General features: G+C 53.9%; 9 protein-coding genes across 9 annotated transcripts; 5 read left to right on the forward strand and 4 right to left on the reverse strand.

The window, feature by feature from the left end:
• Positions 1–489: 489 nt before the first annotated feature.
• Positions 490–939, forward strand: CLAFUR5_20172 (uncharacterized protein; the record flags this gene model as incomplete). Its single annotated transcript, XM_059463009.1, has 1 exon — positions 490–939. The coding sequence occupies one exon, from the start codon at positions 490–492 to the stop codon at positions 937–939; it is 450 nt and encodes a 149-aa protein (XP_059318952.1).
• A 1077-nt stretch (positions 940–2016) lies between these two features.
• Positions 2017–3736, forward strand: CLAFUR5_04001 (uncharacterized protein; the record flags this gene model as incomplete). The annotated part of the gene is made up of 6 exons (XM_047903149.1): positions 2017–2649; positions 2700–2717; positions 2775–3152; positions 3200–3456; positions 3512–3662; positions 3713–3736. The coding sequence occupies 6 exons, from the start codon at positions 2017–2019 to the stop codon at positions 3734–3736; spliced, it is 1461 nt and encodes a 486-aa protein (XP_047761069.1).
• Positions 3737–4378: 642 nt separating this feature from the next.
• On the reverse strand, positions 4379–5468 carry CLAFUR5_04002 (uncharacterized protein; the record flags this gene model as incomplete). The annotated part of the gene is made up of 2 exons (XM_047903150.1): positions 4379–4939; positions 4965–5468. 2 exons carry the CDS (start codon positions 5466–5468, stop codon positions 4379–4381), a joined length of 1065 nt encoding a protein of 354 aa, XP_047760183.1.
• A 63-nt stretch (positions 5469–5531) lies between these two features.
• On the reverse strand, positions 5532–6038 carry CLAFUR5_04003 (uncharacterized protein; the record flags this gene model as incomplete). Its single annotated transcript, XM_047903151.1, has 1 exon — positions 5532–6038. The coding sequence occupies one exon, from the start codon at positions 6036–6038 to the stop codon at positions 5532–5534; it is 507 nt and encodes a 168-aa protein (XP_047761067.1).
• Positions 6039–7573: 1535 nt separating this feature from the next.
• Positions 7574–8338, forward strand: CLAFUR5_04004 (uncharacterized protein; the record flags this gene model as incomplete). The annotated part of the gene is made up of 1 exon (XM_047903152.1): positions 7574–8338. One exon carries the CDS (start codon positions 7574–7576, stop codon positions 8336–8338), a length of 765 nt encoding a protein of 254 aa, XP_047761065.1.
• A 479-nt stretch (positions 8339–8817) lies between these two features.
• On the forward strand, positions 8818–9840 carry CLAFUR5_04005 (uncharacterized protein; the record flags this gene model as incomplete). The annotated part of the gene is made up of 1 exon (XM_047903153.1): positions 8818–9840. One exon carries the CDS (start codon positions 8818–8820, stop codon positions 9838–9840), a length of 1023 nt encoding a protein of 340 aa, XP_047761066.1.
• Positions 9841–10368: 528 nt separating this feature from the next.
• CLAFUR5_04006 (uncharacterized protein) lies at positions 10369–10852 on the forward strand (the record flags this gene model as incomplete). The annotated part of the gene is made up of 2 exons (XM_047903154.1): positions 10369–10624; positions 10671–10852. 2 exons carry the CDS (start codon positions 10369–10371, stop codon positions 10850–10852), a joined length of 438 nt encoding a protein of 145 aa, XP_047761063.1.
• A 277-nt stretch (positions 10853–11129) lies between these two features.
• CLAFUR5_04007 (uncharacterized protein) lies at positions 11130–13342 on the reverse strand (the record flags this gene model as incomplete). The annotated part of the gene is made up of 2 exons (XM_047903155.1): positions 11130–13094; positions 13151–13342. 2 exons carry the CDS (start codon positions 13340–13342, stop codon positions 11130–11132), a joined length of 2157 nt encoding a protein of 718 aa, XP_047761064.1.
• Positions 13343–13961: 619 nt separating this feature from the next.
• Positions 13962–15931, reverse strand: CLAFUR5_04008 (putative UTP--glucose-1-phosphate uridylyltransferase; the record flags this gene model as incomplete). Its single annotated transcript, XM_047903156.1, has 3 exons — positions 13962–15329; positions 15384–15479; positions 15836–15931. 3 exons carry the CDS (start codon positions 15929–15931, stop codon positions 13962–13964), a joined length of 1560 nt encoding a protein of 519 aa, XP_047760184.1.
• Between the last annotated feature and the right edge of the window lie 191 nt (positions 15932–16122).

A 16122-nucleotide genomic window follows, 5' to 3' on the forward strand; every position in this document is an offset into this window, starting at 1 on the left:
ACGATTCCAGACATACCGGATCTATATGACCTGTGGCGCCAAGTGAGGTCTCACCCACGACTTCGCAAGGCGAAGTTCTGTCTCCGCTGTATCATCGATGATGATGAAGACTACTTCGAAAGGCAGGAAGGTGGTAACCTCATAAGACGTGAAGGCGAGACACTCATACAAATACAAAAGGCCGCGAGAAATTCAAATCACGCCGTGCCAAGTATGTATGTGAATCGGGGTCATGCTTTCTGGACTGCGCTTCGATTGCGTTGCTCCTGTTCAGGTTCGACAGATTGTCGAAAATACACCGAAATAATGTATCCACTCTTCAACCGCCCCTTATGCTCATTGCGCGTCCGCACCTTCCTGTGGAAGTCGATTTTCGAGAACCACCGGCGTCCGGGGCGAGTCAGAGTATATGGTGTTGGATCCCGGGTCCTGGAGGGCGAAATTTGCGACATCAATTGGTCAGAATATGATCTGGACCAAGGGAGGACCATGGTAGCTCTCCATCGCAAGCAAACGAAGCCGCCTGTTGTCGAACAGCTCACGATCCTGCGAGCAGCTGGCGAGCCCGATCACCTGGTTGATGATCTACTCAGCAGTGATCACCCGTCATCTGATAGCTCAGACAGTGATTCCGAAAGCTCTGACAGCGACGATTTAGAAAGCGATGACTCGGATGATAGCTCTTCATCCAGCGAGGACGACTTTGCATCGCTTCGTCAGACGCATGGTAGATGTCTCTGCGGTATGCCGACCTGCTATATCAACAGAAGAAACCGCCGCTTAGGCGATCTTGATACCTCGGAAAGTGATAGCGAATCGTCCAGCGACGACGAGTCCAGCGAAGATTCTGACGACGAGGGCAGCAATGGGTTGAGTGACGATGGTGATCCGAGCAGCGAGACTGATTCGAGCGATGATAGCGATTCAAGTGACGCTTGAGAGACTGTCAAGCGAGACTGACTCAGTGTATAGGAGCAATTGCTGTTGGCAAATTTCATTCACGCCGAGCGCGTTGTCGCCTTGGCTACAAACATCGTTGCCTGAACCTGCCGGCGTGCCAAAGCGATGCGTAAGCTAAGCGATCTACGCGAGGCGCTCGCGCATTGTTGTTTCCTCATCGCGTCTCAAAGTCTGACCTGGCACGCCTGGGTCGCAAAAGCCAGTCGTTGCAGTGGCCTGAACGGCAATCAGCTTTGTCAGCAGACCTAAGAGATGGGCATTCAGCATCAAGAACGACTATACGCCCGTGAAAGTCCTCAATCAGGTTCGCGGTGTGGCACTGGTCCGCAGCTCTTAGGATTTCTTGGTTCCTTGTCGTACGTTTAAGCTTATGCTTAGTCGAACAACATCAAGCAAAGACAGGAGAAGGGCAAGTGGGAGACTATCACGACATACCAGACACTGCCAGCAGCGACTATCTCAGTTTGCACATTCTCTGGCCAGGTCCCTATGCAGCATCCAACCTGCAGCTCATAGCTATCTGACAGCTCCTTGTGCAACCCCAGACGGCGCTGCATACCCTCAATGGCAGTACGTTCCTCTCCAGCAGACCATTTACAGCACGACCGTGCAAAGCACAACATGACTAGCACCCACCGAGTCGAAGATTGCAACGAGACATACATCATGCGCACGTGGCCAATTAAGCGACCTCGCCCAGCAATCCCTCACCTTGGCAGCAAGGATACCACCCCATATTCCCCGCCTTTGGACTCCAGATGTTCGTACATCCCAACCACCAGGCGGCCTGAATGATCTCCACTGTCTCCATGACGCTCAACGCTGGCTTGCGCCTGCCCTATCAAGTCCTCGACGGCAGATCTTGTACTGCAGCCAGATTGCAATGCCAAGATGATCTGGCAAACATTCCACCGAGGCAGAGAGCTGCGTGGCAATCGTGCATGAGCAGGGAGGGCTGTTACAGGAATGTCTCACCTGCCTTCCTTGTGCAGCTTACTTTTCCTTCTCTGAAAGATTTGTGCCTGGCTTTGTCGACTGGTATATCGTTCTCTCACAATGGCAGGTCTCCGAGATGAAAGGGAGGGATATGGCGTGGAACAGCTTGAGAACAGCCGGGACAAGTCGCCCATTGACTCGGAGACCGAGAGCGAGTTCACGCCAGCGGAACAAAAGAAGATCATACACCGCATCGATCGACGTCTGATCATCACGGTTGGGATCATGTACTGCATCTCCCTCATGGACCGCACGAACTTGTCAGCAGCGGCCATTGCGGGCATGAGAGAGGATCTCACCCTGATCGGCTTCCGATACTCCATCATCACCCTCGTCTTCTTCATAACGTACGTACTCTTCCAGCCACCGGCCACAGTAGCGTGCAAGAAGATCGGACCGAGGAACTTCTTGGCCACTATCACGTTCTTGTGGGGATGCGTTATGATTGGCATGGGGTTTGCGAACGAGTGGAGTACGTTGGCTGGATTGAGAGTCATACTGGGAGTCTTCGAGGCTGGGTTCTTTCCGGGGTGTGTTTATCTGTTGTCGACGTGGTATGCGAGGTATGAGATGGGGAAGAGGTATGCGTACTTCTACCTTATTGGCATGTTTGCGAGTGCGTGTTCGGGTATATTGGCTTTTGGGTTGATGCAGATGGGAGGATTGGCGGATTTGGGAGGATGGAGGTGGATTGTGAGTCGTTCTTGGGGCATACATCAGGTCTATCGCTCATGTGTTCGCAGTTCATCATGGAGGGCATCGTGCGTAACTGCATCACTCCGGTTTACGTTGGACAATGACACTGACTTCAATGACAGCTCACCGTCCTCGTCGCCACAGTCGGTTACTTCTTCCTCGTCCCCTTCCCCGACGACCACCCCGAGAAATGCTGGGGCTTCCTCAACGCTCGTGAAGTCGCCTTCGTTATCGCCAGTATCGAAACAGACCGAGCCGACACCAAGCCTGAACCATTCTCTCCCGTGAAGTTCTTGCGGCCTGGTCTGGACCCGAAAGTCTGGGGCTTCGCTTTGATCTTCTGCTGCTTGACAACTGTCACATATGCACTAGCCTACTTTCTACCGATCATTCTGCGGGAAGGAATGGGTTTTAGTGTTGGGGCTGCGCAGTGTTTGGCGGCGCCGCCGTATGCTTTTGCTGGGATTGTTATGTGCATCACGGGCTGGCTCGGAGATAAGGTATGGCTATCCTGGATCGAAGTACTGACCAAGCTGACCTCGTGCAGTATCACATGCGTGGTCCACTGCTGATATTCAACGCCACCCTCTGCATCATCGGCCTCGCTCTCATGGGCTGGGTCGATGCACTAGGCGTGCGTTACTTCGGCGTCTTCCTGACTTGTGCCGGTGCCAATGCCAACATCCCGCAGTGCATGAGTTACCAAGGCAACAATATCCGTGGACAGTGGAAGAGAGCATTCTGCAGCGCTACGCTTGTGGGATTTGGCGGCATTGGAGGTATTGCCGGATCGCTCGTCTTCAGGTATGATCAGAAGTTGCGTCCACCTTGTCAGTTTCATGCTAACCACGAACTACAGAACGCAAGACTCTCCGGAGTACCTGCCAGGACTCTGGGCCTGTATGGCTGCGTCGTTGATTATTATCGCGACGGTGTGCTGCCTTGATACTTACTTTTACTTTTGCAATGCCAAGCAGGCGAGAGGAGAGCTCGCTATCGAGGGCGCGGATGTAAGTACTGTGTTGAGCCCTTGACAGGCCTTTTGCTGACTAGACCTCAGGATGGCTTCCGGTATACGTACTAGACGTAGCATATCTAGCCGCACACAGTACTCACGCCGCAACCCATATGCATGCATATACTGCTTACGGAATAAAGCTTACCCGTTATTACAGCATAATGTGATCACAAGATTGAGAACAGCCATAGACAACATTGCGCGTTCTGCCAGGTCCCATCGTCGACACATTGACAATTGATAAGCTCTGTTACCCAGGGGGTCCCATTGGGTAACGCTATGCTACATTCACGATCAAGCATACTCGTCTCTCATGCGCTCATGTTTTGAATGCCATATCCAGTAACTGACACGCAAAGTCTTCGAACCCCATCCAAGAGTATCCATCGAACCACACCCTCTAATCGAAAGCTTTCCCAAAAAATCCCCCGACGGTTGATCAGAGCTCCGGGCAGTCCAGAGATGAACCAACCCCCCGTCGCTTGATTCGCGGAAGCAAACATTGTCTCAAAACGCCAACCAGTATAGACGCTCCAGTGTAGAGCCAGCATGGGCAACGTACCGTTAGGTCGTTACAAAACTCCGTGAACAAAGGAAATGAGGCGCCAGTGTCGGTAACAGTCGAACAAAGGCGCGCAAGGGGCAATTGTGTAAGATCGAGCAAAGGTGTGTCGTCAAGTTGAGCTGACAACTGGCAAAAGTGCGGGCTCAAGCCTGCTTGCGCAATGTAGTCTCCGTCCCCGAGATGGCCATGTTCTTCATGCCGCCTGTGGCTCCGGTCTGTTCATTGCTACCCGGGTTGGCTGACTCACCGCGGTCGTCTGCGGGCATGTTCGAGCTTGTGTCGATAGCAGATCGCGATGGCGCAGCTGCCGTGACTTTCTTGCCAGCTCGAGCGTCGTCCTTCGGAGCTTCATCTATCGCCTTTCTCTTGCGAGTGCGGAAACCCGTGGTCTTCGGTTCAGATGCGGATGGTATTGCGGGCGAAGCCGATCGTACAGCTCGTCTTGCAGCGGTATCGGACTCATCGTGCAAGACTTCTGTTGGTCCTTGGGTAGTCTTGTACGGCTTCTCGCGCTCGTCTCTTCCTGTAGTAGTGTCGGCCGCCGATGGCGAGCTGCTAAAATGAGCAGTAGTGGCGTCAGATGCACTTTCGGATCCGACCTTGGAGCCTGGAGGAATAGTTGCACCACCAATCGAAGGTGGTGGCACGTTAGCGTATGGATTGAAGAGTTCGAAATAGTCCTCGTCCTCGGTCTCCCAGTCTGACTGGTCATCAGCCAGCCTGTCCCACTCGAAGGAACACAGACTCGCCGTCACCGCCGATGACATCAACCTTCTGCAATCTGGAGACGAAAGGCGCTGCCATAGTAATGTCTCGCCTGCAAACTCTGTCGTTCGGGAGTCTGGCTTTGATGTTGTTATCTTCAGTGTTCGACTCAACCTGACGTTTGCCAGACTTCGCTTTCTGCAAAACTTTCTTGAGTACGGTTGAAGCTCTCTTGGCTACTCTCGAAGCTTTCTTGTCCTTCCTCGAAACCTTGCTGCCCTGCTTCGTAGTGTCGTCGTCACCTTTCGCCGACTTCTGCATGAATCTGTCATTGACATGTTGGATAAAGCGTGGGAAGTCTTCCTCAGCGATGACGGTCGTGGTAAACGGCATGAACGTGTCGTAAGGGATAAACTCTGGCACGACAGAGATCATGGCCTCTTCTGCCACAACGAGGGGCCCAGTCAAGCGATACGGCTTCTTGATTTCCTTCTCTTGCTGATCTGAGTTGCCGTCCGAGTCAACCATGCGGACATAGAGTTCCTGGTCATCTTCGTGACTTCGTCCAGCTCAAACCACCCAGTCCTGCATTTAGGCTTCCAGAATCCTGTCACCCGCAACGGTGGAGTTTCTCATGATAGATGCTGCACTGATTCTCCCATCGCGTAGAGGCTCTTCCACGAGCACGTACACGATCTGACCCTCCTTTGCTTTCAGACTCGCGCGGTTCTTGTTCGATCTGTTACACCAGCCATAAGCTTCCAGCTCCTTCGTCCGCACATGATTCAGGTGCATCATAGTGGGTCTGAGGTACGACAGCAGTCGCTCACACTCGTCGTTGTCGGTGATACTGTTGCTTTTGATGCCGGCCAAGAATTTGGCGACCTGGTACTCGGAGATGTAGAATAGCTGGTCATTGTCGGTGTAAGCTTTGACCAATATCATCATGTGCTCTTTCTCGGCAGCGATCTGTGTAAGACCAGTGTTCTGCCATTTCTCGAGCAATAAGCGGATGTCGTTGTAAATCGCGTAGATTTTGGGATCGGCCTTCTGCACGAAGTCCAGCAACGAGCCGGGAGCAGGGTCTTTGGACGACATGGTATCAGTGGCAGATAACCATCGGAAAGCTAGCGTGACTGTTCTGCAGAGAAGCCAAAGCCGTGGGCTCGGCGCTTGCGACAGTAATGCGAGATTTGTGGTTGCCTCGAGCGAGCGAGGTTGAGGGAGGAAGCTCAGTACTACGCGGTCGACATGTCAGTGTCACACAGCTCAGAAGACAAGCTCTCTGGCTCAGATGAGTCTTACATTTCTGCGCGAGATTGTTCGAGTGTTGTACCGGCTGAAGGCAAGTGAAGCCAGGCGATCGCGAAGAATGTTGAGTGGTATGTGTTGATGATTGAGCTGTTTTTGACACGAGCTTAGGAAGGTTTGCAGGTCGTGTTTGAGAGCTAGCTTGTGCAGTACGCTTGGACCAACGGCGCTGCGGCAGCTTCCGCTCGAGATTTCGTGAGCGGTGAATGTAACTTTCGCAATCACATGAAGCCAAGCTCCACCCCAAGTGACTAAGCACAAACCCCGACAGAATGCGCACAGGACAGTGCTCAATGTCCTTGCCAAGCCCACGACTGGGGCATCGATTTTGTTCCTTGCAGACAAAGCACACTGTGCAGCTTGGGCCAATTGCGGAAAAATGTTCAGACGGACTGGATACGGTCCACACAAAGGATACATGGCTTTTCGTTGAGTGAGGACATGCATTTTGCAGACTTGAGCCATCGGTCAGCAGTATGTTGGGAGCGAGAGCCATTTTCAGAGTCGCTAAACGCGCAGCTGCGCCCCGAACTTCTCAAAAAGGGCTGCGATGCCTACGAGGTCGGACCGGCGCACGTACTAGGCCGGTAAATCGCAGACATTGGCACACCGGTCACATACAACGCGAGAAACCTCGCGGAAGCAGAACGCCGCTATGGGAATCAACCAGTCCCTGCTGAAGCTGCATTCTTGGAGATCATCCCAGAGTATGAGGCAGGAACAGAAAATAGCGATGCCTCAGTCGACTCAAAACATCTCGATGCTGGTATCGATGAGTTTTCAGCGAACATGTTAGACATGATAGTCTTGGAGAGAAGACGCAGAGCGAGAGAATCCGAGATAGAATCTCATCGGGAGCGCTTGAGAGGCACGCAAGATCAGTTGGATCGCTCTCTAGCGAACTTGAGGCATATCTCGCGGCAAAGAGGAGACCGCGCTGGAGTACGAGCCTTTTTTGAGGCGAACAGACAGACACTTGAAGCACAGAAATCAAGGCTGATCGAAGCGGCATACGAGCACGAGACGCAGCTGGCCGCAATGGTTGATGAACAGTTGCAAAGTGAGAAACGACTCTTTCGAGCTACGTCGGGACTCATTCGAAATTCGCAACGTGAAGATGTCGAGGAGGCGGGCACGTCTCGAGCATTTAGACATAAGCTACGAGTCATTGCCGAGTATGCAAGGAGTGTGCGGAAACTCTTGACGCCAGGAAAGAGCCAGAACGATGGGAGAATCGCCGTGAATTTTGATACGACAGGTACCCCAGCTATGAGCTCTTGCTTCTTGGCCGACGTACGGAAGCAGAACATCAGGAAAAAATGATGTCTTTGTACGACGCAGCAGAGCCTCTGTTCATTGAGTCAGGTGACCTCTCGCCTCGAGAGGTGGAAGTGGGCCCAGAAGAGAACGTAAACCCCGACCAAGAGCCTGAAACCCTCGTCGAGCAGTTGACCACTGCGAAGCAGGATTTAAATGCTGCCTTCCTTCACCTCCACTCGCAATTACCTGGAGACTACCATCTCGAAAACGAGCTCTTTCTGATGACATATGAGTGCCCACCGCAAGAAGTGGACAATCCACGCAGCTTGGTCGGCCCTGCCATGACAGAGGTTCACGACGCTGAATATCGCGACAAGGTCATAGCGGCTACACAGCGGATAAGGCTTGTGGAACAGGCTGTCATCGATTTGAGAAACCAGTGTCTCGTCAAGGGGATAGCGGCCCCCAGCGATGATGGTTTATTCGGCGTCAGAGACTCCCCAGATGACGGACAATGTGGCTGTATGGAGCCACTGATCGTCAATATCGATAAGTACAGGGCCGCATCTCAGCGACCTAGGATCTCCCAATGGCTCGAGACTGCAGAAGGTAGACCTTGGGATACTCCAACGGCGCCCAGTGAGACGATACCAGCTTTCGAGCATCCCGAGTTCCGACCCAGTATGTCGTGCATCGAACCGAGCGAGATCCGATATGACCGGGAACTAATATCTCGATGGGAGGCGGAGACCATCGTCACGAGAGGCGAAGCAGATGAGAGTCGGCGAGAGCATTATCGGCGGCTTGGACACAACGTGGCCTGGTAGGAATTGACTCGGATTAACCTGAAAACCACAGAAGTTGTCCAAGACCTGGTGACAAAGTATGTCGCCGCCGCTACCTTGGTCGACTTCACTTCTGTAGCGCCGCTAAAAGAACGTGTATCCTTAAAGCTGGCATACGTCGACGCGTTATACCCTCGACTATAGCGATCGGGCCTCGCTACTCGGCTACATATCAGCGGGTTGAGACAACAGCCTGTGCCTCGATAGGCAGTCGAAGCGCTGGCTCGGTCGTGGCGATTCGCATCGTACACTACTAATGCTGAAGCTACAGTCGTGGAAGCTAGCTTGGGTAGTGAATTTGCTGCCACGAGAACAAGGCCATTGTTCTCGCACAATGGCTTTCACGTTGACTTTTCCAACGAAGCGTTATTCTTTGTCAGTGTCTTCCTTTGTATTATAAGACTCAGCCATGTAGCGGCATTTGTTCTCCACCTTGCACTCACCTCTCACCAACACCAAAAATGGCCTCCCTCACCGCAACGCCCGCCGGCTCGGGCGCCAAAACGAGCTTCCTCAGCAACGGAAACATCATCATCAAAGAGCTCGGAAGTGGTGCGTTCTCCCACGTCTACGCTTTCATCCCAAAGCCCACAGCTGACCAGATCATCAGTGACTACGGAGCCAATTCCCACGATAGACCCGCAACACTTAGCAGACTTCGATCTGCCATCCAAGCCGTGAAGATCATCCACGAAGATTACCTCCGGCAAACCGACATGAACTGCCTCGCCGCTGAAGTTCAGGCCCTCCAGTTCCTCGACAAAGCAAGCCACCCCAACGTAGTCCACTCTTTCGCCTCAGGCACGCATGAAGTTTGGCAAGCGTGGTACACCATGGAGATTCTCAGCGGTGGTGACTTGCAATCGTTCCTTTCGAAGTATACTGGGAAGTCAACACCACTTACGAAGCCACCAGAGTCGTTCGTTTGGCACGTACTCAAGTGCATGGTCGATGCCCTGCTACTACTCCACTTCGGCCGAGCAGGTCCCAATCGCAACAGTAGGGACTGGCCAGGCTTTTACCACAGCGACATCAAGGAGGATAATGTTCTCTTCCGGGTACCAGCCGAAGGAAAAGGCTTCGAAGACTTCCCGGACGCTGTTTTGGCAGATTTCGGAAGTGTGGGTAAGTTAGATCCGAACGCTGACCAAAGAACCAGGGACGCTTTCTTCCAGCGCCAGAAGTTGGATGTACTGCATGTGATTATGAGGATCATAGATCCTTTGGTGAATAGAGCAGGCTGTACCGATTGCCGGCTTGTTGAATTGTTTGATCAAGCTAACAACATCAGGCTGCAGGACGGGCTCGAGAGGAACACACCTGTGAAGAACTGGTTGAGACAGACGTCAGACCTCGCAGGTAAGAAGAGGGAAGAGCTTTACGAGCCGCTTGCAACGGACATTCAGACGTACTTCTCGAAGCCAGCTGTGAGTGATGCTGAGCTTGCAGCTGTGTTCCCAGAGCTCAGTATGCCAGCTGCATAGCTGTGATGCTTGTTTATAGTACTGTACTTCAGGAGCTAGGCTGTGGAGGACTAGACAGACATCAGTATAGTATCCCGATCATAAGCTTTCGAGGCGTATTTTCTTGACAGAATAGCATTCTATGCTTGAAACCGAATCCTCGAACATGTCTCACTTGCACAAAATATGTGAAGTTTCCGGCCCACGAATCACTGATTTGGCGATCGAAGGTAAACATTGCTCCGCTGCCTACAAGAAAGGAGGTTAGCATGTATATCACATACATCTTATCCATAGTGCGACCAATCGTCATCTCATCACCACCTTGTCCCAATGTCAGACTAACCTTGATCCATATTTTGAGAGAGACATGGCGCCCTTCAATATCGGTGAAGCCAGAGTGAAAGTCTCAGACACATCTCCCTTCGCACAACCAAAACCAAAACCAGAGCCCATTCCCACTCAACTCAGCTCTCTTTCAACAAGCACACCTCACCCACCACCACAACTCCCACAAACAGAACCAAGAACACAATCATAATCGCCACGATGTCCACCTCTCCACATCCCGTCAGCGACGAACACAGCCCTCCGGCCACCACACTCGAAACCCTACCCGACTCCCTCTACCCCCACGTAACCTCCAACGACCCAATCCTCTTCCACACCACCCGCCCCTTCGGCAAAAAACGAGTCGTCGCAATCCCGAAAAACGTCCTCACCCACCACGCCCCCAACTGGCCCTCCATCGCAACCCCAATCCCGAACACGGTCGGCGAATACACCATCCACCCCTCCGACGAGGGTATTTATTGCCTGGGTCCGACTTCACCAGCTGCCACATTCGCCAGCGACTTTCGAGGATGTATCGATTCTTCTTCGTGTCTTGGAGTTCGGGCTTCGAATTGGAGCGGCGGAGTTCAAGAATGTCGTGCGCGAGAGGATACGGCGTGTTTTGAAGAGAGGCGCGAGGGATCTTCTTGAGATTGAGAGGGTTCTGCGGTCGAGTGTTGTTGGGAACGCGCGGAGATAGTGTCACTGGGCGGAGGTGGAGGCGGGGAGCATGGAGTATGTGGTATTGGCTCGTTTGTCAGGGCGGAGAGAAGAGGGACTGTTCGCGCTATCAATCATTCATGTACTGTCGTCAAATCATACCTACCCAACCCAAGTCATCCCATCATCGCCCATGTTCCTCATGTACCTCGTAATCCTCATAACCCTTATAAACCCTCATCACCTCATCCCCTCACCCCATCCCATCACCGCCTCCCCAAAGTCTCCTCAAGCACCCGTCTCAGCCCAGCAGGTTTCTAAGGCCACCCAGCCTCATCCGGATACTTCCTCCCACTAACTCCCGTATCCGCAAACCTCGCATGCTTCGGCGGCGGACCAGGTCTACTACCCCTCCTTTCGTCAGGATACTCTTCACGTTCGAAGTCACTCTGACTCATACGCGCACTGCCACGTCTGTGATCTCTCGGGTCTCGATCGCGGAGGTCGCGGTCGCGCGGGTCTCTGTCGCGCGGGTCGCGGTTTCGCGAATCCCTATCGCGAGGGTCCCTGTCGCGAGGATCCCTGTCGCGAGGATCCCTGTCGCGAGGATCTCGTGGAGGTGGAGCGTCGTCGTAGCGGTTGCGAGACTCGGGTCGTGGTGGTGGGCCTCTACTATCCGGGCGGAAGTCGTCGTAGGGTAAAGGGGAGTCGTGTCTTCCTGGAGGGGGCCGGCCTGGGCTATCGTATCTGCGATCTCTGTGGTCTCGAGGGTCGCGTGGCTCTCGCGGTGGCGGTGGGCGGCTACCTGGCTCCGGACTACGGCTTTGGTAACGATCCTGACCTTGCGCACGGCGGACCGAAGGATTGCGCATTGATGGTCCACCTTCATAGCCACCGCCTGGCGGCGCTTGCGAGTAGTGCTGAGCAGGCGGATGTGGTTGCTTTGCGACTTGTGCTGCGAACAGGGGTCCTGCTGAAGGTCCAAATGATGGCCCTAGCGCTGGACCAGTAGGTTGTGGTGGAGGCTGAGATGGTGGAGAGTCGGGCTTCGCATGGGTCGAGTTCCTTCTTCGTGCTGGGTCATCATACCCAGCAAAGTAATCACCATCTAGCTCCTGGCTAGGAGTAGGTTCATGACTCTTGGAATGGCGGAGTGGCATCTCGCGTTCATCGCGAGAGACGGGTCGTGATGTTGAGTGCGAGTGGCCGCGACGGTGCCTGCTCGAATCTGAGCCTTTGCCAGGTGGCGGGCTGTAGATAGGACTGGCTTCGCTCTGGTCCCACTCATCATCAGCTGACGTGCCTGGGGACGTTCGTTCCGGTGGCCGGTCGGCCTGGGAACTGCGTCTTCTGCGCTGACTGCCGTGGCCAGATGGTTCTCGGGGCGGGTGGCGGCTATCGTGAGCACCAGCACCAGCAACTGCAGCCGCCGCCTCATCAGCGTGGTGGTGGTGATAATTGTCTGGATGGCTCTTCCTCCTGACATGCGCACCTTCGCGATCTCTGCTACGACTGCTGCCTCTTCCATCCCACAAGTGAGGACTACCAACATTGCGCGCGATGCGACTGAACGTCGAAGCTGCCTCTTTACCCTTACCCAGTACTGTCGGTCGTGGACTCAGAGCTGGTCGTTTGGAGTGGCTGCGTACTATGCTCGGCCTCCCATCGACATATCTGTACAGCGGATTGCGGAAGTATGCCAATGCTGGTCCTCGTGAATCGACTGATCCTTCTTCGTCGGAGAAAACCTCTCCCTCTCTTCTCGGTGGCTGCTCGCGCGAGTGCAGCCGTCGAACTTCCGGCTCATGCTCGACCTCAATCTGCTTGTGTTTCTCCTCGTCTTCTGCTTCTCTCCTCAATCGCTCGGACACGCCCTCATACCACGCCACCATGTGCTTGTCAGGTTCAAGCGGAAAGCATTGCCGTGGTAAGATCTTGGGGAACGCCTCTCCAGTATCGTGATCCTTGACATCAAAGATCTGAACAGCCTCTCGCAGAAACGCGGCATGCTCTTCTGGTCCCAGCAGCAGCTGAATCGTCTGCCACATGATCCATCCCTCCGTCTTGAGCGCAGGCACAGTCGGATCCGTGAAAGCTGAAGCATGTGTATACGCCGGCGGCTGCAGACTGTGCAGACATCCCAGACTCTTGTAGATGAACGCGATACTCTCATTCGGCGTGCCCAGGAAAAGCTGATCGTAGTTGCCATGGAGGTCGCGATAGAAGCTCGCCAGCTGGCTGGGCGTGAGGTCGGGCTGGTCTGAAGGCTCGTACTTTGCGTTCTGCCGCAAGTCAGTATGCGCTTTCCCCCAACACGACAGTCTCATGTATAACATACCATAGCATCCTTCAGTCCCCTCAACAAGCTCTTCAGCTTATCTGTGCCCGTCTTGTCCGGCTTGAAGAGATATCCCCAGTATTCATACGCCTCCCTCTCCCCGACATCCTTCTCGTGCACATCTGCCCTTCGCGCGTTCTCTGCCGCATCCGCCTGTTCGCGAATATCAGGCGCTGCTGAAGCGCTGGCCATGCTGGCGGCTGGCGTGGGCTGGTCGTTGACTATGCAGACTTTCTCGCCTTATCGCGATTCACCTCAGAGCCTCAGGCAAGTCGTCAAACACGGCTTCAATGATCGGTGTCGCAAGAATCAACAAGTATCGGCGCGACTCGCGTAGTACGGCGCACGTGTAGCGAGAGTGTCGTGTCACGATGTCGCTCGGAATCGTGATGAAGCGGTCATGCTTCTCGAGAGCTGAGATGTCTCCAGATGACGTTTCTACTGCGCCCAAACTCATCTGGTGCTGGTCACTGCTCTGCACGTGTCGTCCGTGTACATGGAAAAGCAGTCTGTTTCACTGCACTTCCTGGCACCTCGAAACTCTGTTTGATAGCACAACAGCTACGTCATCACAGATTGGCCGAGGAGGGAGATAGAGCGAGCATTACATGGTCTATCAACACGATGATATGAAGACAAGAGGTATGACCGTAAAGCTATTAACATCTCATTCGTGATCTAGCTGGGCGAGACCCGTCGCCGCCGAAGTCTGCGCTATGTTACACCTTCTATCTTGCTTGCCGACCCACGATTCTATGCGCCGGTACTGATGTGCAAAGCATAAGGAAGAAATCATCATTCATCGAAACATTTAGTGCTCGAGCAGGCGGAGCGAACCCTGCACCACCACATTCTCGAGGACCGAGCCAGGTGGGATGTCGATGGTCTGACCCTCCGTGGCCACGATGATGACGGTACCCTTGCAGACGACACCACGGCCGAGGTTGACGGCACCAGTGATGGTCAAGTGGTCGAGCTCGAGGATCTTGGGGATCGATGGGATGCGGCTCTGGAAGTTCGACACCTTCTTGAAGTCGTTGCCGAGCTTGATGAGTGGGGATGGGCCGAATCGGTTGGGGTCCATTACGAGCTGGCCGTGCTTGAGCGTGTACAGATCCGACTTGACGAGCATCAGGTCGGAGCAAGTCTTGACTGGCAAGAAACGACGACGTGGCACGTTGACACCATGTGCGTTCTGGAAGTGACGGATGGCGGCACCAACAGCAGTCTCGAGCTGGATAATGCTAACATCGGCCTCGCCCTTCTTGTCGGCTGGAATGCTCTTGCCGTTGGGGATAATCTCCATGCTGAGCTCGTTGCCCTCAACGATGCGCTTGACTGCACGCAGGTTCATCCAGATGTTGTTGGTGTTGAAGTACTTGAACTTCTTGATGCTCTTGAACTCATTGACGTACTGCTTTGGAACCTGGGCGATTTCGAGCAGACGAGCCTGGCCCTCGTAGTCAATGATGGTACCACCCTTGACATCAGCCTTGGTCTTGTCCGTCAACTCCATGATGTACTCTGATCTTGTCTCAACCATATGCTGGAGGATGTTCAGGTCGACAACGGCGCCGAGGTTGTCGGCGTTCGAGAGGAAGAGGATTTCGATACCGCGGTCGAGGAGCTTGTCGAGGATACCGGAGTTGTAGAGGGACTCGAAAACGTCACCGTGGCCTGGTGGGTACCAGTCGGTGATTGGCGAGTCGAATGACTTTGGTGCTGGGAGGAGCGAGTCCTTGAGGATACGTGGGTAGCGGGACTGGTTGAAGGTCATGATGTCGATGTTGTGGCCCTCGTACTTCTTGATGATCGAGGCGGTGTCGGAGTCGGTGTTGAACGAGTTCATGAGCACGAATGGGACGTTAACATCGTATGTGCGGTTGAGGTACTCGATCTGGCGGACGGACAGGTCGAGGAAGGACATGCCGTCACGGACCTCAATGACCGACTTTGGGCCAACACAACCCATGGAGGTACCAAGACCACCATTGAGCTTGAGGACTGCGAGCTTGCTAAGGAATTCGACAGACTCGGAGTTGCTGAGGCTGTTATAGTCAACAACCTGCTCTGGCTTCGGTGGATTGATCTTGTTCCAGTCGACCTCGTTACCCTTGGCCTTGTCGTTCAGGTAGCGGCGGAAGAGAGCGAAGAAGTTGTCCATCTCAGTCTCGAAGCGCTAAAAGGCGGTCAGTACGCATTCTCAGTTACGAGTGGATGGAGAGCTGCTTACCTTCTTCTCCTGGGGGTCCTTGACCGAGTCGCTCAGGTTGTTGAGTGCATTGCGCATCTGCGATGCTGCAACAGATGTGCTGGTGTTCTCGAATGCCTGTTCACCGCCATTGGTAAGTCTCTGGTACGTCTTCTTTGCCACGTTGCTGGTCATGCGGAAGGTGATGATGGTGCTGTAGAATGGAGTATCGAGCAGCTCTCAAGGAGAATACTGTTGCCATTGCCGAGAGAAGTCCACCTCTTGTGCTCAGCGAAGATACAGTGGCGTGAGGTGGTGAAGAATGGCGCCTGCCAGATCTCGATGCCTTCCGATGTGAAAGCAATCAAGAAACGAAGCCTGCAGCGCCATCGTTGAATGCTCACAATGATAGCCTTCCGACACCACTGCCGCTATCTTTACGCTCTTCCAATGCCATCGCCGCCGCCGCCAGACTGTCGGAAATGGGTACTTACCACATGGGACTGAGACTTGCCGTGGTGACGGTCGTCGGCGGAGCCATTGGTTGGCTTCAAGTGCGCAGGGAGCGCGTTCTTAATGGCGGAGGCCATATTGGTCGTTTCGGAGTGGGTGTTGATGGTATGCAGAGGTGCTGAAACGAAGGTCAGTGGGTGTTTGGTGGAGGAGGAGGAAAAGCTCAGGAAACGTGCAACTCACAGCACGAAGTGGGGGCTGTCGTCACTTGGGCGTTGTTTCCCTGGATTAGGTCACACCGTTCCTGCTTGACAGCTTTGGTGGCTTG

The sequence above is a fragment of the Fulvia fulva genome, chromosome 4 (assembly GCF_020509005.1).
Source record: "Fulvia fulva chromosome 4, complete sequence".
Classification (NCBI taxonomy): Eukaryota; Fungi; Ascomycota; class Dothideomycetes; order Mycosphaerellales; family Mycosphaerellaceae; genus Fulvia; species Fulvia fulva.